We start from the raw sequence: 26,795 nt of genomic DNA on the forward strand, positions 1-26,795 counted from the left end.
TTTTGCTTTTGGCCTGTTTGGGGGTGTTATGCTTCTTGGCGGGTGGGTTGACGGGTTTTGGGGCATTCCTGGGAAGGTCTAATACCGGGTAGAAGTGGTTGGGACAAAATCCAGGCCGATTTTTTTTTTGGCTATTTCTGACATTTTGCTCTATGTAGCGTTTTCGGGGGCCTGTTTGGGGGGCTTCCTGGTGTTTGCGGGTGAGTTTCGTGGTCTGGGAGCACTGCTGGGACACTCTAATCTTGATTGCATTTGCTTTTCAGGAAATCCGTCGTGCCAACCCCGACTTATGGCCTAGCTACGCAGCGCGTTTGGACCGAAGGCCCAGAAATATTGCAAGTATGAGATTTTGCTTTTGGCCTGTTTGGGGGTGTTATGCTTCTTGGCGGGTGGGTTGACGGGTCTTGGGGCATTCCTGGGAAGGTCTAATACCGGGTAGAAGTGGTTGGGACAAAATCCAGGCCGATTTTTTTTTTGGCTATTTCTGACATTTTGCTCTATGTAGCGTTTTCGGGGGCCTGTTTGGGGGGCTTCCTGGTGTTTGCGGGTGAGTTTCGTGGTCTGGGAGCACTGCTGGGACACTCTAATCTTGATTGCATTTGCTTTTCCGGAAATCCGTCGTGCCAACCCCGACTTATGGCCTAGCTACGCAGCGCGTTTGGACCGAAGGCCCAGAAATATTGCAAGTATGAGATTTTGCTTTTGGCCTGTTTGGGGGTGTTATGCTTCTTGGCGGGTGGGTTGCCGGGTCTTGGGGCCTTCCTGGGAAGGTCTAATACCGGGTAGAAGTGGTTGGGACAAAATCCAGGCCGATTTTTTTTTGGGCTATTTCTGACATTTTGCTCTATGTAGCGTTTTCGGGGGCCTGTTTGGGGGGCTTCCTGGTGTTTGTGGGTGAGTTTCGTGGTCTGGGAGCACTGCTGGGACACTCTAATCTTGATTGCATTTGCTTTTCAGGAAATCCGTCGTGCCAACCCCGACTTATGGCCTAGCTACGCAGCGCGTTTGGACCGAAGGCCCAGAAATATTGCAAGTATGAGATTTTGCTTTTGGCCTGTTTGGGGGTGTTATGCTTCTTGGCGGGTGGGTTGACGGGTCTTGGGGCATTCCTGGGAAGGTCTAATACCGGGTAGAAGTGGTTGGGACAAAATCCAGGCCGATTTTTTTTTGGCTATTTCTGACATTTTGCTCTATGTAGCGTTTTCGGGGGCCTGTTTGGGGGGCTTCCTGGTGTTTGCGGGTGAGTTTCGTGGTCTGGGAGCACTGCTGGGACACTCTAATCTTGATTGCATTTGCTTTTCAGGAAATCCGTCGTGCCAACCCCGACTTATGGCCTAGCTACGCAGCGCGTTTGGACCGAAGGCCCAGAAATATTGCAAGTATGAGATTTTGCTTTTGGCCTGTTTGGGGGTGTTATGCTTCTTGGCGGGTGGGTTGCCGGGTCTTGGGGCATTCCTGGGAAGGTCTAATACCGGGTAGAAGTGGTTGGGACAAAATCCAGGCCGATTTTTTTTTGGGCTATTTCTGACATTTTGCTCTATGTAGCGTTTTCGGGGGCCTGTTTGGGGGGCTTCCTGGTGTTTGTGGGTGAGTTTCGTGGTCTGGGAGCACTGCTGGGACACTCTAATCTTGATTGCATTTGCTTTTCAGGAAATCCGTCGTGCCAACCCCGACTTATGGCCTAGCGACGCAGCGCGTTTGGACCGAAGGCCCAGAAATATTGCAAGTATGAGATTTTGCTTTTGGCCTGTTTGGGGGTGTTATGCTTCTTGGCGGGTGGGTTGACGGGTCTTGGGGCATTCCTGGGAAGGTCTAATACCGGGTAGAAGTGGTTGGGACAAAATCCGCGCGGAAAAGCCTTTAGTTTTGGCACTTTTTGTAACTTAGGGTTCGTTAGGGTTAGCCCTAGCAGCAGGATTGCATGTGTTTCGGGGTGTTCTAGATTTTTCAAACTGAGTTCTGGGGTCTTAGAGCACTCATGAGAATGTGTAATTTTGGTTGCAAGTCATTTGAAGAAAATCCATGGTGGGAAAGGGGGGATTTGGCATAGTTAAAGAAATCCTTTGCCACTATTCTTAACTTAGGGTTCGTTAGGGTTAGCAGTATTTCTATTGCATGTGTTTGAGTGGGGGGGATTTCGAGTCTTGGAGCGATGCTGGCTATGGCTACTTTTGCTTGGTTGCTTGCAAGTGGTTTGAATGCAATCCACAGTGGGTAATGGGTAATTAGGGTACTTCGGCCTACTTTTACTTTCAAAGTAAGTTTTGTCACCAGTTTTCTGCTAGGCCTCGTTTTTTGAGATTTGATTGGGGGTCTTCTACATTTTTGCGACTGGCTTTAGTAAGGGTCTGGGTGGGAGCACTGCTAGGAAGATCTAATTTTGTTCTAAAACACAGTTTACAGTACACCTAGCTTGAGGGGCAAGATCCGCTACATTAATTTGCCCATACTTATTTATCCTTCAAAAGGTGACTCAGAGTACGCACTTTCAAAAACATTGTACTGTCTACTAGGAAAAACAAATTGTGACTTTTTGCACTCCACAGCCTACATACTTTATATTTATTTATCAGTGGTGTTGTAATATTATATCACTTCCTGTTTTTCGTTGAATAATTACAGGCCGGGTTTCAGTCTCTGCAATGGGGAAAAAAGGATGGAGTCAGGCTTCACAGTAGCGAGCCACAATTCAGCATCAGGCAGGCAGTGGACAGGGTGTCTTCTGGTGACCAACATCGGTGGACGAAGCGTCGGCTGCAATGGAGGAGTGCCGCTAATAGGAGGATTTTTTTTCTGCGGGCAACTTACTTACCACTTCCAACAGGACCACTACAACCACATAGATACAGTATCCCTTGCCTTTTTCTCTGACTGTGACTGCATTTCTTGGCTCTCTCTCGGCTTCTACATTGATCCCTTAACACATCACTTAGTCCACTCCACTATCTGCACCACACATAGTCATTTGTAAGTGCTCCTACGTAATTCGCAAGTCGCAGCACGCCCCAGGCCGTAGAGGACTGGGATGGCCCCAATGATGAAGCATGTCACCAAGGGGCAACCCTGGTGAGTGAGGGGACACCTAGAAAAAAAGCAATTTCTCCTTTTCTATCTACTATACCTTCTGTCAGGTTACGCAGCCCCTAAGCGCCTACCGTACTATGAAACTACATTTCCCATGAGTAGGCGGGAGACTTGCAGACTATTTAGTGAGACTATATGAGAGTACCCTTGTATGTTAGGACAGCACTTCACTGATGCCTGTCTTGTCTTCTGTTACAGGTATCCTTTCCCTGCTGACCCTACCTTTACCCATCCCACATTTTTTATTTTAGTTTGTTATTTTTCTCCCCCGCCTAATGCCTCGAACACCCTGTGTTTACACTTCTGGGTGTTGGTGACATTTGGAGGTGGAACCATATTTGCATCGACTGGATCACGGGGAGTAAACCTGACACCTTCCAGACCAACCCCATTGAGTGTTGTTGTGAATGGATTTATAGTGACCAGCAAGGCTCTCGGGTATCTGGCTACAGAGACCTTATGTTGAATATCGTTATCAATAATTCCACACAGGCCCTGTACTGTCGCATTCTTTCTTTCCACAGTTGTCGATGATATATTCTTACTCTGCTTGACAAAGAACCATTGCTAATGTGAAAGAACTTCCACCGAATTAGTAGTTATACTTTACCATTTGTTAGGCTACAATGTGGCACTGCTCTACTGTACTTCTGTCACCTGCTATATTCTCAGTTGTACCGTTGAATTGCTCAGGAGGACAAACCAGATTTCATTTTCTTTTTTTTCATAGGCATGCAACTGCCACTGTGTCACACCACTAGTACCACCGCTATGAGGAAATTTTATCCGACCAAGATTGCCAACGTTATTCGGTGTTTCCCGTGGAGCCAGCCCCGGGTCTAGCCCTACTTTCAAACACAAATTACAGGTAAGATAAGCGTTTGGTGGTTTGGGGGTATAATGGAGTATTAGTACGAGAGACGAGAGACTGAAGGTAGTACTACTAAAGTCCTAGGACTCTTGGATTCACTTCACTTAGTCTGTGAGAGGCACTTAGTGTTGAAAACATTTGGGCATTTACACTTAAAGGAAGAAAATGGAACTAAACTTTCAGGAAAACAGTCAACGTTAAACCCCCACCCACCAGGCAAGCAGTAAAAAACAGGTATGCTCAGATAAAGTTTGAAAAAGTATATTTATATCCCTAACAAAATAATCTCCCGCAAGACCCTCCCTAACCCCAACGATTGTCCTTCAAAAGTCCCCAAAAACCCAACTCCCAATTCCCACCCCCCAAAAGTCTCTAAAAAAGGGGCAAGGGACACTATGGGTGGATGCTGTTAACTTTTTGGGCCAGGGCATCATGCTCCTCGCGGAGCAAGGCGAGCTCCTGCTGAAGGCGGGACACCATCAGGGTAGTGCGGCGCAGGCGTGCCTTCACTGCCTTGCAGGTGCAAGGCCTGTGAGAGGCAGCTGTTGGCCTTGCTGCTCGGCGGTGGCGTTTGCCTTTGGCAGCCCGGCTCAGTCTCGGTGGACCACTGTGCTGGGTGGCAGCCCGTGGGGCCACGGAGGCCGATGCAGACGACGTTGTTGTAGTTGTCGACTGCACACTTTCCACGTCCTCCAGGGCCACCAGCCGCCGATATTCCGCAACAGTGGCCTCGATCCTCCGTTGCCGGGCCGCTCTAGCCAGCTCCTTCCTCCTTGTTCGTTTGGAAGGAGAACCTATATGAAGAAAGAAAGACATAGTCTGTAACCAATGCTCTTTAAGATTAACTCAATCATTCAGCAGAAATTTGTGCTGCAGTACAACTAGCAACTTGCAAGCGCATTACATAACTATTGAGGCCAGTATCTATCTAACCTCACACTTCTTCATCCTTGCTCTAACATTAGTGGGAGTTTAAGGAACAAATTCTACGAGCACTGTGGACTTCCATTGGAGTCGACTATGAAAGTACACCAGTCTTATTCTTCTTCTTATCTCTTGTTTTGGAAAATTGGTACGTTATTTTCTGCAAGCCGGCATAATGCCAGCGCGGTAAACTTGCACCCGAGAAAAAGAGACGCACGCCATGAGGAGTGACCTAGACTTGCGTTGCCGTTGCGTTACTGTACCCGTCCAGTACATGCAGGTGGTGAATCTCTTACTTTTCTATTACGGGTGGCACTGAGAATACTCTGTTACAACTCAAGGGCTACTGCTTAATTAATTTAACTTTCACCCTACAGTGGAAATGAGTACTAGAAATGGAAAATTGAAGAAGATAAATAATCTGATTATCTATCACTTCACATGGGATGTTTTTGCTTATATATGGGATGACTTTAGGTGCTTTGCTTTTTATTGAGTGACCAGTGATACATCCACACATGAATGACTGAGTACTACTAAACTTATTAAGAGAGGTAGGGAGTGGCCACCATAATAACCGGATCTATGCAGTGCTTGCAATACAAACTACTGCTACTATTTATGGTAGTATTTGGACAAAATTAAAAGTTCTTTTCCTTGCCTTTCCTACACTGGAACGGACGTGCGGGTGCAGTGTTACATGCTCTTCAAAGTTACACTTAGTTCATCCACTGACCGTCTACTCTCTCTAGATCATGGGTACTCACAAACTTTCTCTCAGGGGCTACATTTACAGTGTAGTTTGGGGCCGAGGGCCGCACTGGTGGGGGCGGAGTCAGAGGGGGCGGGGCTAAAGCAAAACGATAACTTGTGACCATGAGGTTGCACACAGGTCCCTGCAGCAGATGCCCTCATCCACTGAGCCACCAGACCCAGCATTTACATACATCTCTCTCCCTCCTGCTCTCCCTCCTGCCCTCCCTCCATCTCTCTCTCCCTCCTGCCCTCCCTCTCCCTCCCCCTCTGTCATCTCACTGTGTGTGTGTCTATCTGTGTCAGCCTTCAGCCCGGGTTGAGACCGCTTCCTCAACGCGCACACACAGACAACAACACCAAAGTACTTAACAGGTCTTTAAAAGACCATTAACATATTATTGAGGCTTTGTTTGTTTTAGCGCCCCTGCTTCTCCACCCTGACAATCACTGCTTGCCCGGCCCCACAGAGCAGAGGCTTTGTTCTATTTCACCTCTTTGTGGCCTTGCATCTCCACTCTGCTCTGTGGGGGCCGGGGGAGCAGTGATTGTCAGAGTGGAGATGCAGGGGCGCTAACAGGTGAAATACAAAAAAGCCTCTGCTCTGTGGGGGCCGGGGGAGCAGTGATTGTCTGCAAGGTCTGCGCACCGCCAACGAAGGCTTGCCGGGCCACCACCGGCCCGCGGGCCGTACTAGGAGTACCCCTGCTCTAGATACACATATGCTATCTCAGAGTCAGATAGTAGCATGATCCAGGTATATGGACACATACAGTTTCTGTGTCACCCACCCAGGCTGTTGTCCTTCCACCCATCATTGCTTCATCATTCACCCAGCCATGCATCTCATATTCTTGCCTTCCCAGCTAGTCTTCAATCTCAATAAGTAAGGAATATATAAGAGCTTACCTCTGGCCGCCACCACCACCGTCTCAACTCTCACAGCTGCCGCCGCCGCCTCCTCCCCTGAAGAATCGCCCTCCGCCTCCGTGTCGAGCACCACCACCTCCACACTGGCCCCGCCACCAGATGTTCCACCTACAAAGTACATTTAAGAATGTTAGAATAAAGCACTCACTAGTCACTAGTATTTGGTCTAGGAATGAAGACATGTGAAAACAATGTAATTTGTGACTGTCTACGTTAAAGTTAAAAAAAATGTCCCTTTTTCCAGGGAAGGTTGTCTTGCTGCACTTTTTGGCACAACTGATGAAGGCTGTTTTTTTAACACGCACCATTTTTCTCCACACAGACAGAAGATGGACTTCTAACAACAAGATCAAGTTGAAACCAGGTGAGAGCTCGGCTCGACCACAAGAAATGTCTTCAATTAATCGTCAGCACTAACCACTTTTCCATTATCAGTTAAACGTTTAGTTTTATTATGACTTCATTTTAATAAATGTGTTTACTTTTAATAAAGCTTTTAAACTTAAATACAATCTGTGTTTTTTGGTCCAGACTAGAGTGACTGAGCGAAAGGTTTTGCAATTTTTGCAAGCATGAGTCCAGATAGAACACTTCAAAAGACATTATGGACAATCCCAGAGGACTGCACTAAGTTGATAGAGCTATTGCTGACTAGAATCATGGGAGTTTCGCCAACCGTGCAATCTTAGTTAGCTACACAGACAGACTAATAAGAATAATCTAGTAATACCACAGGGAGTCATAGTAGAGGCAGGATAAGAATAGATACAGTCTACAAGAAGAGCAAAGACAATTTTGAAAAAAGTCAAATGAGGAACGCTAGGAAAAATAGGTACTAGTCTAAAATGAAAACTTACTGGGGCCAGCAGAGGAGCCCTCGCCTGCCCGATCCTGGCCCTGTTGATGAACAGCATCCGCCGCCTGCTGCTCCTGTGTCCTCCTCTCGCCCCTGGGGGGTGCTGACGTACAACATGAAAGAAAGAACAGAAAACATGGATGATTGTTGCTTGTCAATGTCAACCAAATCAAACATTTCAAAAGAACAATAACAAAATATTTCTGCGAAATTATATTGATTATGGTTACTTTTCATTTATTTGCGGACCTGTGACTTCGAAAGTCACGTAACTCACTAAACAAAGTACTGAAACGTTCACCTAGGACTGGCAGGCAGCAGTCCGCAGGCAAGACGCAAAGTGACAGACAAACTCCATTGTGATTTCAGTCAGATCAGTGACAACACTAACAGTTGCCTGCTACATTACCAGTCATTTAAATAGTCAAACTATCAATCCACCGCCACTATTTTTCTTATTGTCAGGGTTACGAAGGAAGGGGCAGATTTAAGCCCTTGCGGCTCTTTTGCGCCGTTCTTGCGTGACTTTTGTGACGCAGCAGCTAAACAAAAAAGGGCGCCATGGTGCGGCGTATAATATTATAACAACGTGACGCATTTGGGAGATGCATCCCGTTATAAAGCCCTGCGCCATCAGGGGGCGTTCCGGTGCAAGGGAGGGCATTCCTGCGCTGGAAGTGGAACACATCCTAATAGTGGCTGAGGGAAATCTACAAAATATCAATCAGTCACCTTTAGGACAATGATGCGTCACACAAACCCTGCACCTGCTTGAAGCAGACGTACGGCTTGACCCAGCATTGGGGAGATAGGGTACCCCAGAGCATTGATGGAGCTGCGCCATCGTTGCGACGCAACTCCAGCAGTAAAGCTTCGGTGACGTTTTGGGCCCATGGTGCGCCGCATTGCAAATACGGCGCACCATGTTTGGTGGTGGTAGCGGGCCGCACAATTAATGGCGCATCCCTGCTACTTTGCAGGGATGCGACGGTAATTGCAATTCTGCCCCTTAGGGGCATACTTACTTACGCGTTCTGGCGCATCTCCAGAGATGCGCCAGATCAAATGCGTCACGCAAAACTACCCTTGCGACACGGCAGATGTGCCTCATTTACAATGCGGCGCGCCCTGGCGCAAGGGTAGGCACTTGCGTGAGGCATCTCGTCACGTAAGAGCGGCGCATCGCTGGAGTCACGTCGCCAACGCAATGCAACTCCAGTAATGCTCAGGGCCACCCAATACTTAACATGCTGTGTCAGTCCTTTCGCCTGCTTCGAGCAGACATAAGGAATTGAATTGACGTAGCAGCGTCGCAGAAGTGCCTGCGTTAAATCTTGTACATTTCACGCAGGCAATTTTGCGAGGCGCACAGCCGCTGGACCGCCCACCCTGCGTACTAGGAACGCACCCATTGTGGTGCAGGCCCATGGCTTTATAACATGACGCATCTCCCTAGATGCGTCATGCTGTAAATGACTCGCAGGGATGCGGCACGTTTACGCCGCTGTTGCGTCACGCAAGGCAACGTAAACGTGGCGCAAGGGGCTTGTAAATGTAATCTGCCCCCTAGTGTCTAGCATTACGCAGTTCTGTAAAGTACACTCATACATAATAGTTACTCAGGCCAATGAGACCACGAAATAGAAAACAAATAAGCATAGGAGCAACGCCACTGAGAAGGAGAGCAGTGCACCTGAAATGCACAGAAGATTTTGAAATATAATTTAACTACAATGTAATCGTCATCAGCGGCATTATTGGCTTGCTCCATGTAAAAAACAAATATTTGCAATACAACAACACAGAGCAGGAGAAAACATCATAGTAGTGAGTGATTAAATGGCTACTACTACTCACCAAGCCCGGGGATCTCCAAGCCGAGCTGGTCCAGCAGGTCGCGCTCGCGGTCCAGGAGGTCCGTCCAGCGATGGGTGACCTGGCTGTAGGTGCGCTGGACCCCGTAGAGGTGGGATATGGCCCAGCACACCTTCTCCCACCGCTTCCGGCGCTCCCGCATGTTGTAGCCGCCGGCCGCGATCCTGCCGCCTCCCGCGATGGTCCTGGGCAGGCGGCGCTGGACGAAGTAGACCAGCGCGCCCACTTCCTCCGGGCTGAATATCTCCCGTCGCGTCACCTGCTCCCCCCTCAATCTCCCGCATGCTGTCCTGCCACTGGGTCCAGCACTACTCCCCGCCGCCGCTGCGGCCCTCAAGTGCCTGGGCAGCTTCATGGCGCCTGGCTTGACCATGGTCTGGGCAGGTAAGGTAGGAAGAAGTAGAAAATTAAGAAAGAATAGGATAGGGAAGAAGAAAAGAAAAGAGTTTAAAAAAGTAGTTTAAAAGTAAAGAAAAATAGCAGAAAAGACAAAAATATACAGCTAGGAAAAGAGAGGGATAGATAAGAAGCAAAATCGTAAAAAAAAAACTGAAAACAAGCAAAGGATGGCAAAGATACCAAGAGGATTAAACACCATGCCCAGACACAGGAAATGAATGAAAAACAAGATGGCCGGCGCCCGTTCACGAGCGCGAAAGTAAGTTCGCGCGAGATTTTCCTCGCGATCCCGTGCGAACCTCTAGATTTCCCGCGCGATCTCGTGCGAACCTCTACTCGCAATGCGCTTACTGCGCGAGATTATACATAGCGGGCGGAAACGGAAATACGTCACGCAAACAAAATGGCCGCGCCCGTACTCGACCTTGGGGTAAATTCGCGTGTTGCGCTGCAAGCGGCTCGCGAATACTGCAAAAAAACTCGCGAAACAACAAGCCGCAAAAAAATAAAATGCTCATTCGCACGAATTGGCGGCTTCCGCGGTCGGTTTCGCACGACGCCGCGCCCCGCGAATAGCGCAAAAAACACCGAAAAACGATTTCAGCAAAAGCAAAAACAATGAGCAGGTGCAAAAGGTCAACCTCATGATTTGTAACGATTCTTTGTAGTGCTTCCTGAGGGGGCCCTCCAGAATTCGGTTGCCTGCTTGCAACTATTGTGTGACCCTGCTCTGACCTTAACTGTATGCCACAAAGGTCCTGATTTACAGCTAAAGGAGCAGACAAGCAGGTGCCAGGCTGGAACTTTAAATTCTTTCAGTGACACATTAATTAGCCCCTAATTCATTATTGTCAGTTGGGGCAGGGCAGGTGTTGTAACTAATTTTGCAACAATGAAAGCACTTAGCAAGTGCAAAAGATCACTAATCAGGGCGCACTAAGGAAGCAGGTGCCAGCTAAAAAAATATTCTGTGACACATTAATCAGCCCCAAATTAATTCAGGTCACTTGAGGCAGGGAAGGTGTGCTTTGCTTTGCCGAAAATAATGTACACTGGACAACCAGAGGGTGTGGTGATGAAACAGAGGGTGGCATGGGTGGGCCAGAGGGTGGCATGAGTAGTCAAAGAGTGGCAGTGGTGACAGAGAGTGGCAGTGATGAAGAAGAGTGTCCCAAACAGGCTGGACACGTAGAAACAACAAGTTCGCGAAACTTGCGACCCGACAGGTAAGTTCGCAATTTGCGACATTGTACAAAACCCTCGCGAACTGGCAGAAACCCGCGCAAACACAAAAAAAAAAAAATCCGCAAATTCGCGAGAATTCGCGGATTTTGCGGATTGCGAATCCGCAAATCCGCAAAATTCGCGAACGCGAGATCCGCAAAATTCGCTCATGCTTACTCTGATCGTTTATGCCATTATAGGGGTATGGATGGATTATAGCCGTATAGGGGCATAAGATCACAATATTGATCGGGGTCCTAAATAGAACACGACACCCACTCCACGAATTTATGTCCATCAAATTACTAAAAACTAAAGCAATAAGATGTGCGTGTAATACTTCCCACCCCAAAATACATATAGCATTTGAAATGGCGTATTCGAAATACATGAAAATATAGGTACTGTACGTCTTTAAGCATAGAAATCATTCAAAAATTATAGCATATGTAATCAGTTGAACGATTTTTGCGAAAAAATTACACTTGAAATGTCTCTTAATACAGAAGAAAAAAAGGCGAGACTATTTCATCACATATAAATGCATTTGCTGTAAAATGTGCTAGAGGCTGAAGTAAAGTTATTATGTCTCTAGATCTAAAAAAAATAGAAGTTCTGTTCTTTATGAATAGTTCTACTTTAAGCAAAGGCATTCGTGCCAGGAAAAAAATGTAAATATTTTGAAAAAATGTTTAAAAAAATAATAATTTCATGGTGAACGGGGGAATAGAGTTCCAAACGCTTTTTAGTAGTTTTTGTTGATCAAAACTGAAGGCCAAATTCAGGGTTCATTAAGAACGCTGTGCGCCGGAATGTGTTTCCAAAAATTAATTGTTGCTGTTCAGGTGAGAACATCATATCAGACAGGCTTTTAAAGAACAGGTCTACATATTCAGGTGACAGTTCGACCAAGTTCGATAATGCTGTAACTTGGAAGGTGTGAGAATGATTGCTATCATCGATGTTTGGATCAGCAATGCTCACAGAAGGCCGTACCTGGGTGATGTTGCTTTCATGTATCTCTTTACTGCCGCCACCTATTCATAGCACAAGAGTCTCAACGAATGCCGTCATCAGGATTGGTAGCCGCTGGGGACAACACGATGCGTGAGCCGTTACAGGACTTAGCAAAGTATCGATTTCCATTGGTACTGCTGATGGTAGTGCAAGACAGGTGTCTAACACGCATTCTTCTCCGCATAGCATACATCGAAGCACAGGTAAGATGCAGGTCTGCCATATAGGTCTGAATGAAAGAAACCAGGTCATGTTCAGATCTCTCAGCCTGGCCAATCCAAGGACTCTAGTTATGCGGTCCGGGTAGCGTACTGCTAGGATCGTTTCTTCCATCCATGCCGGAGTCATGTCTGTGTTTTGGATTGCCATATCGGAGCAGGAGGGTCAAAAATAAAATGCCTGCTACAAGTCCCAAAGTTAGGGGTATGCCGCCAAAGACTGAATGGACAAAATTAGGAATAATTCCTAGGATTGCTTTGAATGGTGCTAATAGTCCTGAAAAAATCGTCTTAAATACGTTTGAGATACCTACGGCCTCCAACATATTTAGAATTTGGCTAAATGCACGGGGCAATTTGTTGATAAAAGGTCATGTATCTCCGATGTTGTCCTTGCAACTTGGAGATCATACGTCTCTCTTGATGACGTTATGGGCACTGTTGTCTGTAAAAGCACAGACTTCATTCTGCTTAAAGTATCAATTTGTATAGAAGAGGCATTCAAAGGAGGCCAAATCGGCGTCTCGGAATCTTCATGGCTGTTTGGAAACAATGCTTGCATACAGCAAGTGACCATGGAAGTTACGCTTACGAGATATGCTTTTCCTGGCATCAAGCCACAACAGCTGTGATTCGTTATTAGAATGTAACTCCCGTTCGAAAGTTGCTTAAAGAAAGGCTCTATCTGCGTAGCAGGTGTGACATGTTGGTGGCATGAAAGGCTGTTTGTAGTTCCTTCACAGGCCCCGTGTAAATTATTACCCTGGCACAAAAGTATACCGCTTAGTGAATGTTTCCAATTTTCACCACTAAGAAATACATTTTTGTTGCTGTCACTATAGCATGTGTGTGTATATGGTAATTTCCATGCTGACTTAATGTACCCTTTACCCAATCGTTCATAATGGCCAGTCAGTATATACTCAAGGCAATTTTTAAATTGGAAAGTTGTTATCGGAATTGTGATAATCCCGTGTATTATCCATTCAATGACAGGTCTTTCTGACATTGTCAATGGTAATCTCTCAAGTTTTTTGATGCTCAGGATTGTATAGTCTGCTCCTTTCTGTGCCAAGCTGATTTGTTTATCAGTAAGGTTAAAGATGGAAAACAATGACGTTGTGTTGATTAGACGCCATGGCGCATAGCCTGAATGAAGATTTTGCAGCGTCCAGCCTAGCTGTACAATAGAACGCAATTGCGACTGGCCATGTTGTAACATTAGCAAGTCTTTATCTATTATATCGATGGCAGATGATACAATACTGTCCAGTGAATATATTCTGGAGGACAGAGTCATTAACCCATTGTCCACAACAGAAAGTGATTTTTCCAAATTAATACGATCAATTTCTCGTATTTTCTCAGCTGTTTCAATTTGCATTACTTTCCATGCCTCGTTGTAAGCCGCATATACACTTGCTGCTATGAAACGTTTTTGACGCTGTTTGCGTGATCCCAGAATGAAATCGCGCAAATCAGCACCATCTTTAAGTAAAGATAAGTGTTGCTTAATTTCTGCCAGTGTGGATGATTCTAGCCATTCAAGGCACAGCTTTCCTACACTGTATGTTGTTACTATCCCTGGATGTTGTCTCTGGGAGTATCTAGGGTCTGGTCTGGTCATTTTTAACCCCTGTGTTTTGTTCAGGAATCTATCTTGACAGTTATTCGTGTCAGTAGGCCAGATTAACCACTTTTTCCAATCAGGATGTGTTCTGTTTATATGTAAAATTTTAAATACGTCTATTTCAACTTCTGTTGTTGCATTATCAGGTATTGGCTTTGGAATAGACGGTTTGTTAAGGTCTTTAATCTTAGCTAGGCCAAGACAGGTTGTTTGGTGAATTGTGTCATTTAAGAACATTATTTGTTCTGGGATCATGCAGGCTCGAAATAATGCTTCTAGGCCTTGTACCTGCCAATCTTTTGTACCCCAGATTGTTTTTGTTTCAATGTTATTTTTCCAGAAATCAAAACCAAATGTCATCATTTTTTCATAAAATGCTTCTGAATATATCAATTTAGTATTTGTCAACATTGTTTTCAACCCTGTTTTATCCAACAGTTTATAATAAAACGTTTCTGCATCACTTGTGTTAAACCCTGAGAAGTACTGGAATTTCTCATAGAATGTTTTTGAACTGCTTTTAGGTGGAGTAGCACAATGTTCCCATTGGTTATATTTAAAAACATTTCTAGGTTGTGCAGATTTATGTAAGTAATGGTCTCCGTAATGTGAGAAGCAGTACATCTGTTCATAATTAGACGAACCTTGTAAATAATCATGTTCTGTAAATCTTGCTGACAAGACTAAATCTGACATCATATTATTTATACTTTCAAAATCCCAATCATCAGAGAATGTACTTGGTTTTACAAAGTCACTTAATGAAACCTTGAATTGGTGAGGATATTTCAAGATCTCGACCGGGCCATATACTTCATAGTCAGTCTTATCCCATACTACCCCGCCGGGTATTGGAATGGCTGTGACATTTACTGATGATAGTCCTCTTTTCTTGACGTGGGATGATTTGTGAGGTTTTAGAACTAAGTTGATGTTCTGACTTGCTGTGTCCATTGAACTGTAATAAACTTTCCTAAAATTAAAACTAAAATTAGGCATAGTAGGAGTATAAGTACCCCTGAGATAATCCAATGCTCAATCAATGGTGCATCTAGATATACTTCTTTGATTTGATGAAAGAGTTCTGTTGCTTTTTCTTTAAAAGTCTTTGTTTCTGGTCTCACTTCAGGGTCGTTTTGATCTTCAGAAAAGGTATCGAAGTTGATGAAGTAGCCAGAGGCAGTTCTGTCAATTGTTGGAATTGTTTTCTCAATTTGACTTTCATTAGCACATTCTGATGCCACATCATTGTAGACTGGTGTTTCATGACGAACTGTTACTATCTGTGTTTCAAGAGGCACGAGTTCCATGGCATTATTGCATAGTCCCTCTCTGTGCACTGCAGGTTTATCAAATGTGATTAGTCTTTCAGTTTGAACCTCTTGGATTGTTGCAAATTTGGATATTCTGTTATTTCTTGGGATTCCACTTGGCCTACTGTTGATTATAGGCCACATGATTGTGGTTTTACCAGGTCGATTGATACATCTCGGTTCTCCTTTTTACCAGCAAGTGGCGGTACTACTACTGATCTTGTTCCGTTGATTGCCAAGACAGGTACTGCTTTTCTGTAAGAAGGCCCAAATTCCTTCTTCACCGCTATTTTCTCTCTGACTAGATCCCCAATCTTTGGAATCCAGACAGGTCTAGCTGGGACAGGTGGTGTGTCTTCAGTGGTAGTTGGCTGTTGCTTTAACTTTATGTTGCTTAAGGATTTTCTTGTTTCATTCAAGTCCTGTAAACCAGCCAAACGATCTTTGATGTCAAAGTCTTTGTTCTTATCTTTTACCACTGAAGCCTGACTATCGAGGTCCTGAACATGCATTCTAGTTCCGAACAATAGTTCGTACTGGCTGAAACCTTTTAGAGAATTTCTTGGCAAATTATTTGACTAAGTTGGACACTTATTAAATGTTTGACCCACCCATCACCCGACCCTAATACCTTCGCTGTTATAGATTGCTTTTTGTCTCGGTTTTTTCTTTCCACTACACTGTTCCCCTCAGGGTGTGATGGACAAGAGAATCGCAACCCAACGCCCATACTGGCCATGGCCTCCTTATAAGCTCGAGAGCTGAAAGCAGGACCCTGGTCAGAATGGAACATGGCAATTGCGTATGTGCCGATAAAGACTCGCAGATCTTTTATAACAGTTTTGGTGTCAGCCGAGCGCTGGGGCCACATTTTCTAAGTGAATGTAGTCTTAAACAATTAATAGGACGCTGGATTGCATATAGACAGCATTACGCTACCTACATACCAGGCCATGGCATTACTCCGCTTGACTGGCTACTGCGATCTCTATCGCAGTCGGGACAGTTCTTTACATATTTATAGTGGTGCAGGCTCATCTCCGGCCACCATTATACTGATTGTAATTCAGTCAGAGATTCCTTCATCTGTTTGTGCCTTGGACCTTCACCCATGTGTGCGTCTGCTATTAATAACTTTCTCCGGTTCATGTTTGGAATTACCCTATCCCCCACTCCAGGGATTCGAGCAAAAGGAACGGAGTTTGCATCAATTACGTATGCATTATTGAGTGGATAGTTCATGGGTAGTGCTGCACAGTCGCCTTTTAAGGACGTCTTTACTGCCAGCATGGTTTCCCCGTCTATGTATTTTTCTGAACGCTTTTTTGTGGCTACGGAAGCCGGTTTAGTTGCTTCCGCTGTGGCTGTATTAGCCAATGAATTTCCTGCAACGTGAACGCCATCACGTTGATGACTCAGAGTGTGTATCACATGAGTCTTTTGTAGTTCTTTCTGTAAAAGAACTACCTGTTTCCAAAGCATTTTATGCTTGATTGTGGCACCTGTGTCATCTTTGTAATCATTTTGAATCCAGCTCTGCAAATAATTGTTGTATGAGTTGACGCAAAAATGCGAATCGCACACGATTAGTGTCGGGAATTCACGTTCTGCATTTTCAAGCGCCATCTTTAAAGATCTGATTTCAGCTCGCTGAGCCGAACATTTTCTCAGTGATTCAGTTTTTGTTCTTTTCGGTCTGAATTTACCGCACAGCCAGCGACCTTTAACAATCGCGCAGGCTGCATCATAGGATTTATTTTCTACATTGTAATGCTGTGCAAATCTGTCTGTGTAGATTATACAGGGGTATTGTTCAAGGGGCAGAATTTCAACTGGCAGAGGATATTCTTTTTCATAAGTTAAATCATTCAGTTTTTTCATGTGCGGGGCGAAATAGTATTTCACGTCTGCTGCAGCAAGAGAAATTTCCCCCTGTATCCATTTCGGATCCAGTGACACTGTAGGCAGGTTTACTAGGCTGAATAGCGCCTCGAAGGCGGATTCCGCCGTGAGGACAATGATCCTTTTGCCGTGTGCTAGTTCTCGTTCATTCGCTATTGCAGTTTGTACTGCTTTCACAGTATTTTCTGTGAGACTGAATGTTTTTTCTGCTTGTGTGTACAAGTGAGATTTGTAAGCTATTGGTACCGTTTCTCCCTCATTAGAGGTCAGGTACCTGAATCCACATCTTCCTGGGATGACTCGGATTACAAGGTCGATTGTATTGTCAAGTGTATCTAATTTTGTTTTTGCTAATATGTCTGTTTGCAATGATCTCAAAATTTCTGTGTGTTTTTGAGTCCAGTTGATCGGTTTAAAATCAGGTTTAATTAGTTCGTAGAGAGGTTTAACCCTCTCCGCATAATTTAGAATGTAAATTCTTCCGAAATTCAGGAAGCCTAGAATTGATTGTAAGTTCTTCAGCGTTTTTGGTGCTTGGAGTACAGCACACTTCTCTAAGAAGTTGTCCGATAGGCTTTTTCCTTCACTTGATAATTCGTATCCTAAAAATAAGACTGTCAGATGGGCAATTCGAGACTTTTTAAAGTTGAATTTGTAACCCTCTGCTGCGAAACCAAGTATTATGGTATTCACCCTTTTCAAGTGAGTCTCCAAGTCGTCGTCTGTGAGATAGATGTCATCGACATAAGATAATGCCTCATCATCATATATTTGTAGTAACTCTGTTACTCTGGCTGAGAATAATCCTGGGCTGTTCTTGAATCCCTGTGGGAGCCTACAGAAATTTTTCTGAGACCCCATTACTGAGAAAGCGGTATCTGCTTTCTGGTGCAATATTTTGACAAAAGAAACCATTATATATGTCTAATGTCGTTTTATATTTTTTGTGAACTATGTTATTCATTAGTGCAGCACTATGCGAATTTTGTACTGCAAATGTTTTGCAACATGAGTTAAGGTGTCTGTAGTCCAAGACTAGACGATATGAATCGTCCGGTTTGGAGACAGGAAACAAAGGATTGTTCATTTGAGAGGTGCATGTTTCAATCACCCCCTGGTATTCAAGCTGATCTAAAATCTCCCTGACTTGTTTTTTAGCTTCTTGCTTAGTTGGATACTGCCTTTGTGCAGTCGGTTGACTTTTTAACTGGATTTTGTGAGGAGGAGAGTCCTCATCCCATCCTACATGGTTTTTATATAATGCTGGTGCCTGGCCACTTCCCATTTCCTTGCATATATATATTTAGTGTGAATTGGAATGTGATTCGAGAAGGCAGGCATAATCATTTCTTCGCCACGAGGGCACTCCCTGGCAAACTCCGGGGGCCAATCTTTTTCAGCTAACAGGATGTCATAGCCTTTTGAGAGTTTATCCCAGAATAGACCCCTTATTTTCCTAGTCTTATCTCCCTTTATACGCAGTGTTATTTCGTATATCTTATGAGGTTCGCTAACTCTGGTGTCTGCAGTTTCTACTTGAATGTATTCATTCGTGGCCACTGTCTCCAGATGACTTATCAGGATCTTGCGAGCTATGGTGATTTCTGCTGCACTGTCTAGCATCGTCTGTGCCCACTCCCCGTTTTTCAGCTGTTTCCTCAGTATTCTCGGCATGTTCGATTACTCTAATACTGGCTACCTTCTTTCTTGGAAATTGTGATTTTTTACTTTGAGCAGGTTCCTTGTCTTTGGACTTGGTGTGCTCTCCTGGGTCTGACCGTCCTCTTCCTTCCGATTTCTCTCTGGGGAGACTGGTGTTCTCGAGTCGGAGTTCTTTCCCTCCGTCGAGGAGACCTTCCTCTGGACTGGAAAACTTTTTCCTTGGGAGTGGATTGTTTATTTCCTTCCCAGTTCTTTTTAGGAGTGTTTGAATTATTTTTAATAAATAATTTTTCAGGATTTTCGAGTACTTGGGGTTTTACTGGTTTCCCACCCAAGCTGTCTCTACCTAATTCTTCATAACATTTTTCTATAATTCTGGCAAGCTCAATTGGTTGATCTGATATATCTGTTTCCTTCAACTTCTGGCGGATCGCCACAAATGCTGCTTCTCCTTTTATATTGGCTAGTAATATAGCCGAGACCTGCTTGAAGTCTTTCAGTAATTTCATACCAAGAGTTAAAGCAGGTTCTGGACCGTATTCATTCTGAATCTGTTTTAGCACATCTGGTATTACCGCCATGGACGGACCACCATGTGTTTTTGTGTAAATGGAAGCAAAGACTGTACCCCAAGTGTCACAGTCCTCCACGTGTGGTGCGACCCCCATTGGAAGACAGATGGTCAGAATTCTGTGTTTCTCAATAGGGGTAGTATTCGGAAATACCGCCTCTATTTGAGTAATTTTCTGCGCTAACCAGAAAGGAATTTGTTCCCGTTTTATGGGTGTTTTACCAAGACATGATTGTATGTTCTGTGGTGTAATTTTATTTGTGTTCCCCTGATGAGGGGTCAGCTGTGGAACATTAACAGCTGTTTGGACTGTTGCAGTCCGCATTACATATTAGACTAATTGTCTATGTATTTGAATTAATGTTTTTAGCTGTGCTAAAAGTTCTTCTTTTGACATTTTTGCAATGTCCGGGTGTGGTGTGTAGCTGGCTAGAACCGGCCACGTTTGTCCTGGTCTACCTAGTGGACCGAGCCTAGTAATATGATCATTATGTTTTAGGGTGCCTTTAAACCAGAGCAAGTGCTCTTGGTATTTTAATGGGATTTCAATCTCCTCGAAAGGAGCGTACTCTTCCGGAGGTTCCTCTATTTTGTAATAGTGGAACTCGTGTGTTGCAGCATTTGCCGCTGGAAATTTTATCCAAGAATAGAATACCTCTGTCTGCCGATATTCATGTGCCTCTATCACGAAGACGACTGTGCCACCTTGTGTGGTCTGTCCGTTTTCTATAAGTTTTAACGTTATAGTTTTTCTTAAGTTGACCGGGATGATTATCGCACGCGGTCCATTAACATCGGCGTCCCGTTGATTCGCATCTACTGCGGCTTCAGAGGTCCCGTTGTCTAGTACTGACATTGTATAAATGAAAGTTTTTCAGAGCAGGTCTCCAAGGAGACAAAGATTAGGTGCACAATATTTTGGAACACTGTATCCTTCAACGTTGAATAAACCAGAAGCTTTACATAGGAATCTCTTCCTACTAAGTTCGGGCGGATTTTAACCTTTCACCCACTCCAGACGTCTATTGGAGTATTTACGGGAGAAAGGGTCTGTGTGAAAAAGCACGACTGAGTTACTCTAACGTCTTGCGTTAGTTTTATCGCCTTACCAAACGTTGGGCGCCATGTAGTGTAGTTCCTATTTTCCCTATAGGCCCTGCGCATTGGAATAACATAAACAGCAATGTAGACGTAGAAGTGCGGTCTTCCACGTCTCTACTGACTATGTTAGACTTAATTGGGTTTGTACCAACTAGCTCAGAGGTCACTGGAAACTTTCTTGACTGAATAGGAAGTGATCAGCTCCCCTGGCTCAGACAAGAAGGGATTCAGTTTTCCAACAACCGCATAAACATGACAACTTTGCTTCTTAGAATAAGAGTCAATCTCTAGAGTCGTGTGAAACAATAGACAGCTATTTCACTCAGTCAGTTGTGCAAGAATTACTTTCACCAGGATGCAGAGAATAGAGAGACAGGCGTTTTCAATATAATATATTATTTATTGAACAGTCTTTCTTCTCATGCAAGAGAAATAAATTGCCACAATTGCAAGACTTGTTATTATAGAAAGTGCGTACAGTAAAAGGAGGATTGCGAAATAATACTGTAAAAGCATTGATATGGTTTCTTAGCCATACAATAGTTAAAATGAATAAAATATATACATTCATATATTCATTTAGCTAACGTCCTCAACTGGTGCTTCTAACTACGCCTACCCCAGTGTACCTGACCTAAGCCTAATACTTGGGAGGGAGTAAGTAGCAGTTTAAGTTAAGTTGGTTTTGCCAAGGGTTTGCTTCAAGAATTCTCTCTAAGGGTTTAGTCAACACTGTACCTCTGGAATAGAATGTTGGAGGTCTTGTATCTCCTCTCAGGACTCGATATCCCAGTTTACCCGCAAGGGTAGGCTGGAAACGACGGAGCTGGATTTTCTCGGCAGGAGAAAAGACAGCGTCTTTCTCAGCGCGTCAAGGAGGAGGAGGGGCAGCGTCCGTGGGCTTCTCGCATCTGCTGGGCTCTGCAAGGGACAGCTGTTCTGCTCCTGTATTCTCTACCACCATCGCTGTGTTTGCTTAAGGCAACGTTGGTATTATTTATACCTGGAAGGTGCCTTGTTTGACGTACGTTTTTGGACATAAGACGTCAATAAAGATGTCACTAAGAACTGGTCGTTCTTACAGTGCTCATTAGAGTTCTATTACTAATGAAAACAAAGCAAGTGGGGCTTTCCCAGGTTGCTGGGGTTTTATCTGTTGAAAGAACTCGGTGTGTAATCTAGGAATCTAAGATAGTGGCTTCTGCTGTGTCATATACTGTAATGAGCTGCAGAGGCGAGTTTCTGAAATATGGATCTGATCGTTTATGCCATTATAGGGGTATGGATGGATTATAGCTGTATAGGGGCATAAGATCACAATATTGATCGGGGTCCTAGATAGAACACGACAATAGGACTGCCGGTTCCAACAACATTACAGTGCGTAGGTGAAAGAAAGCATAAGAACCTTAAGGTCAGTGGAGTAACAATAACCCGTGAGCTCCAGGGGCTACATGTCTGTAGTGTTACCATAATCTTTGGATTTCCCCGGACAGTTACGATTTTCATTGGTCTGTCCCCGTGTTCTGACACTTTTGACAATTTTAAAAATATCCAGTGGTTTTTGGAAGAAAGTTAAGTGCCCCTGCATTGCAGCACTGACATGTTAAAGATATTTTCCTTTTCACAGGCAAAAAGTAATTCATTTTGATTCAGGTAGTGCAGGAGGAGGTCATGCCATTTTGCTATTGATCATGTTTTGTAAGTGAACAGTTTAATAGACCAACGGGATCCAACTTTCAGAACAAGTCTGTGTCTGGCTCAATTATACTGGATATACCAGGTCTAGAATCCTTTACTTATCAAGGTGCCAAGTTTGCCCGTAGTGGAAAGAACTTAAATTTACATGTAAAAGTACCAGAGACTTAGGGTCTGACTCTCAGTTTGGCAGTGTGGGAGTGGGACCACATGCTCTTCCCTCTCCCACACAGCCAAAGCTCACTGCCGGCTGCCTGACAGATTACAATTTTTGCGGTTGTTTGGCAGGTGGTCCTTTGGTGTTCCCCTAGTGGTGCCTTTGAAAAAGGCACCGCAAAGGGAATGCCAAAACCTGTTCTTGCACAGCATGGACTCTGCAGTCCATGCCATGCAGGAAAGGGGGTGCATGCACACATGTTGTGCCCCCCTGCATGCATGTCCATGGCATGAGGCACAAGAGGGCCCTGTACGGCCCCCTTAGTTCCTTCACTGCCAGCCTCTTTATGGCAGGCTCACTGTCATAGAAACGCTGGCAGTGAATGAATGAATGGAAATCTTATAAAGCACATGAATACCCGAAGGGATCTTGGCACTGAGTGAATCAGAAGAGAGTACACAAGGGCCAAGTCCTAGGGGATCATTGGTTAAACAAACCAGTTTTAAGATTATTCCGGAATGCTGAAAGCGTGGCTGCAGCTTTGAGTTCCAGAGGCAGACAATTCCACAATAAGGCTGTGGTTCTAAAGAAACGTATGCCTCCCAAGGTGACCTGTCTGAAGGGAGCGACCATCAGCAGGTTTGCTGTGCTTGACCGAAGGGTACTGCTGGATGTATGCCAGATCAGATTTGCCTTCAAATAAGCCTTCAAATAAGCAGGTATATCTCCCTTGATTGATTTGTATGCTAGGCAAAGAGCCTTAAAGGAAATGCAGTGGTGGACCATAAGCCAGTGCAGTTGTCTTATAGCGGCGCTGGCCGATTGAAATTTGGGAAATTTGAGCAGAAACGGAACAGCAGCATTTTGGATGGTCTGAAGCTTTCTAAGTTAGCCTTTAGCGCTGGGACGCCCATGGGTATCCATGCGCTTTACAAATCCTCTTCCATTCCATTCCAGGGAGTCTGGTGTAGAGACTATTGTAATAATCCAATTGAGAAAGTACTAGGGGTACAACTACTGTTTTCAAAAGGTCAGTTGGCAGGAATTTCTCAATTTACTTAATGATTCTGAATGATTCTGAAGGAGGACAAGGAAGTTAGATTAATTTGATTTTTAAAATTCAAATTGTTATCCAGTACAAACCCCAAGCTTTTAACTTTGGAGGTAGGCATGGGTACCTGTCCTAGATCTGATGGCCACAAGTGAGGACACCATATAGAGGGATTGTTACCAAATTGGATGACCTCAGTTTTCATGGAATTCAAATTTAAACAGTTGTTGGCTATCCAGCTGTTCAATGAACTCATACATTCATTAAATGTATGAATGGCCTAACACTCACCTTTTGCCATTAATACAATAATTTGGGTGTAGACCAATCAATGCCTTGATGGGCTTCCCTGCTTGGGGCGAGAAAAGGTAAACGCAGGCCCGCAACTGCAGGGGCATCTACAGGTTCTTTGCCATTCTGGAACCCAATGGTTCCCTCTCTCAACTCTCCCTTGACCAACTAAGCCACCCCACTGGTGCTCTCTAGCAAGCCGGGCTGAAGACGGCTGGAATGCCAGAAACCGGTCCTCGGAAGCTTGTTTCCGGTCCAGGGAAGGCATGGCTTGGCAGTTCGGGCTGGACTGTTCCCATGAGGCACAGGGTTAGACTGATTTGCATATGGCCATGTCTGAACTGGGGTGGTGTGGAGTGCAAAAAAACGATGGATTTAGGCCCAGATCTCTGTACTGGGGTGAATGTATGACATTGTTCTGCATTCTGTCCATCAACTGTGGTTTTTGCTCTAGCTGGTTGCGGCCAGGACCGGCCACTAGGCCATCCAGATGTCTCTGGCTCTTGCTCTCTCACAGAGTGGGGGGCTTTAGTCCCAGGCCCGTAGTACCCTTTTACCACTCGCCTCCTACCAAACTGCCACTGGTCCTCCCACCTGGGGTCCGCACCCTCAGCCTGACCAGCCATCAGGGGCGAGGCTCTCCTCCCCCTACCTCTCCTTCTGGGGTTCCGTCCTCTCCTCCTATGCAGGACACCCTCAGAACACCACTCTATCCCCAGTCCAGGGCCTTGACCCTGAAACTGATTCCCCAACCTAGAGTCTAAACCCTTAGGTTGAACTGGTGACAGGGGCGAGTCCTCCCTCCCCCTGCACCCCCTCCCAGAGTTCCATACCCTTCTACCTGGAGTAGTACCCCTGGAAGACAATTCCGGGGGACACTGTTTACAAACGTCCCACCCGCCAGGTCAGGCAACCCCTGAATCTGGCATCCCAGCTCAGGATCTAAACCCTGCGACTGAGCCGGTGCCAGAGGAGAGACCTTCCTCCCTCTGCACCCCCTCCCAGAGTTCCGCACCCTACCACCGGGAGAAGTACCCCTGGAAGTCAAACCAGTAGGGACCTTGAGTACAAGTGCCCCTCCCTCCAGGTCAGGCAACCCCTGAACCTAGCACCCAAGCCCTGGATCTAAACCCTGCGACTGAGCAGACCCACGAACCTCTGGAGCTCTGATTACAGATGCTCCGGGTTCTCCTCACACAAGTGGATCCCTTTCACTGGACGGCACATCAGGACAGCCTAGGCTCCCAACCTGGGGTTCCCTTCTGAAACTCTCCGGGCCCTGAGACTGCGGTTGGGGCACCTTGGGACACCTCCTGTCTCACTCTTTCCTGTAGATAGGATGTGAGGCCCTACAACCCTCTCACTTCCCTGGGACTTAGCTGGGCTATTCCGCCCCTCTCCCGCCTCACTGGGTCGGAAGATCCCTGTACCACTACTTTCAGGGTCACTCCCAAATGCCCTCTCAGACTCTCTGGCACTTACCCAAAGGCCTGCCTCCCGTGCAAGTTCCCTGGGGTCTGAGAACCCACACTGCAACAGGTGGTGACCCAACCTTGGGAAACAATTCCTTGGCATGTACTCCTTGATAACTAAATGGCACAGCCCTTCTCAATCCTCCACTTCACTACTCACCACCCAATCCTCAAATGCAGTCCAACACACCTCCGCAAACATCCCCCAGGACTGGTGGGACAGTTTTCCCCTGCCCCTGAACTCCAACCCATCCCCCTCTTTCTGGGAATCAGGCACAGTCTCCCAGGCTCTGGGAGTGGGACTCCCTGCACTGGAACCACTCTCGCTGCCACCACTGGATCCGACCCTCACTGGTGAATCCAGACCACAAAAACCACTCTCAGGGGACAACCTACCCACCTGAGCTAGTCTCTCCCTGGTGAAGGCCCTCTCCACCTCCGCCATCCTCTCTTGTGCTAGGACCTTCTCAGTCTCTAACCTTCTCTCCTCCACCCTCAGCTGCGCTAACTCTTTGGCATGCTCTAACCTGAGCTTCTCCAGTGTCAGCTGATGTTCCCTTTCTTCCCTCCTATCTACCCAGTATTCTGGGGACAGGGAAAGGGATGGGGCAGTGCCCCCGGGACTGGACCCAGTGCGGGACTCCCTGTCTATGGTGTCCTCATTAGCTACTGGCTTCTCCGCCCTATCAATTTCTTCCTCCTCCTCCTCAGAGTCACCAACCTCCAATGTTAAGGACTGGGAGCCCTCCCTCTGGTCTCCACCAAATCCACCCTTTAAATACACAGAGTGATAATCAGAAAGGTCTCCACAGGGCTCTAAGGGTTCCCCCCTCTTTGTTGTAAATTGACAGTAATGGGTTAGCATTAGCAGAATGTGTCAGTAAAGAAATCCCCTTTGGGTAAACTTGAATGTAAATTACAATTTTACACTAAACATACACAATCATCAAACAATATAAACATAATACGGAAAGTAAAGAACTAACATGAATCAATCATACAGAAAATCTTGTACATTTTATTTGAGTAAATAAACAACAAATTAAAACACAGTACATTGTAAAAAACAAGATAAACCGTTCATTAAAAATATGGGACAGTGCAAAGGGAAAATAGTTCCAATTAAAAAGGGGAGAAGAGGACCACCAGTGTTGCAATAATTTGATTAAGCTACTCCAATTTTGTAAATTCCACAGTTTTGTAGGAGTTTCTTATCTCTTGTAACTTAGTGCTTCTCCACCCAAATAGAGCATCAACGCATTTCGGTTTATGGCAACATAAATTTCCAAAGCCAAAAAACCTTCCTCAGGATTAAAATAGTAATTTCCCATATAACCACAATGTCTTTGTGGTTTTCAACCGGATGTTGCTATAAATGCGACCACTTCTAATTCTCCGCCACCTCCTAGGTGGATCTTAAAGATTTGCAAAATGCGTATAGAAATATACTGTACTACAATGGCCGATCTAGGCCTAGCCTTCACGGAAGATGAGATTTCCAATCTGATGGCGTCCTTGGGAACCTTTGATGGTCTAAACACCGCAGGTCCTTCGAATAAAAACAATGATTGGGATGAGCTGGAGGAATTGAGGAGAACTCAAATAAAAACAGCTCTACATGGATTACTAATGTCTGAATACTTAAAGGTAAATACTGCACCATCTGGCCTTGTTGTTCGCAATGAACCATTTATTTTCTTACACGATAAGACTTTCAAGATTGATTGGTCTAAAATTTCATGGAGATGTACCAGGGACTGGATAGTCCTCATCATAAAGACTGCGAGTAGATTGGC

General features: G+C 45.2%; 2 protein-coding genes across 2 annotated transcripts in view; both read right to left on the reverse strand.

Annotated features, from left to right (window-relative positions):
- The window catches only part of ADAMTSL3 (ADAMTS like 3), a 2,358,716-nt gene that overhangs the window by 2,279,755 nt on the left and 52,166 nt on the right, over positions 1 to 26,795 (reverse strand). The gene's annotated exons all lie outside the window — the stretch shown is intronic.
- Positions 4,282 to 25,444, reverse strand: LOC147733639 (uncharacterized). Its single transcript, XM_086957095.1, has 4 exons — positions 25,396 to 25,444; positions 7,420 to 7,521; positions 6,542 to 6,670; positions 4,282 to 4,749 (listed from the first exon to the last, which is right to left on the reverse strand). Exons 1-4 carry the CDS (start codon positions 25,442 to 25,444, stop codon positions 4,349 to 4,351), a joined length of 681 nt encoding a protein of 226 aa, XP_086813221.1. The 3' UTR covers positions 4,282 to 4,348.

This window comes from Lissotriton vulgaris, chromosome 2_1 (assembly GCF_964263255.1).
Source record: "Lissotriton vulgaris chromosome 2_1, aLisVul1.2, whole genome shotgun sequence".
Taxonomy (NCBI): domain Eukaryota; kingdom Metazoa; phylum Chordata; class Amphibia; order Caudata; family Salamandridae; genus Lissotriton; species Lissotriton vulgaris.

Excerpts from the sequence above, each read along its gene's own strand:
- LOC147733639 (XM_086957095.1), bottom strand. The coding sequence starts at position 25,444 with ATGGCGGAGGTGGAGAGGGCCTTCACCAGGGAGAGACTAGCTCAGGTG. Across the intron at positions 7,522-25,395 it reads GGAGAGACTAGCTCAGGTGG|CACCCCCCAGGGGCGAGAGG; the intron begins GTAGGTTGTCCC and ends GTTGTACGTCAG. Across the intron at positions 6,671-7,419 it reads GGGCTCCTCTGCTGGCCCCA|GTGGAACATCTGGTGGCGGG; the intron begins GTAAGTTTTCAT and ends TGTACTTTGTAG.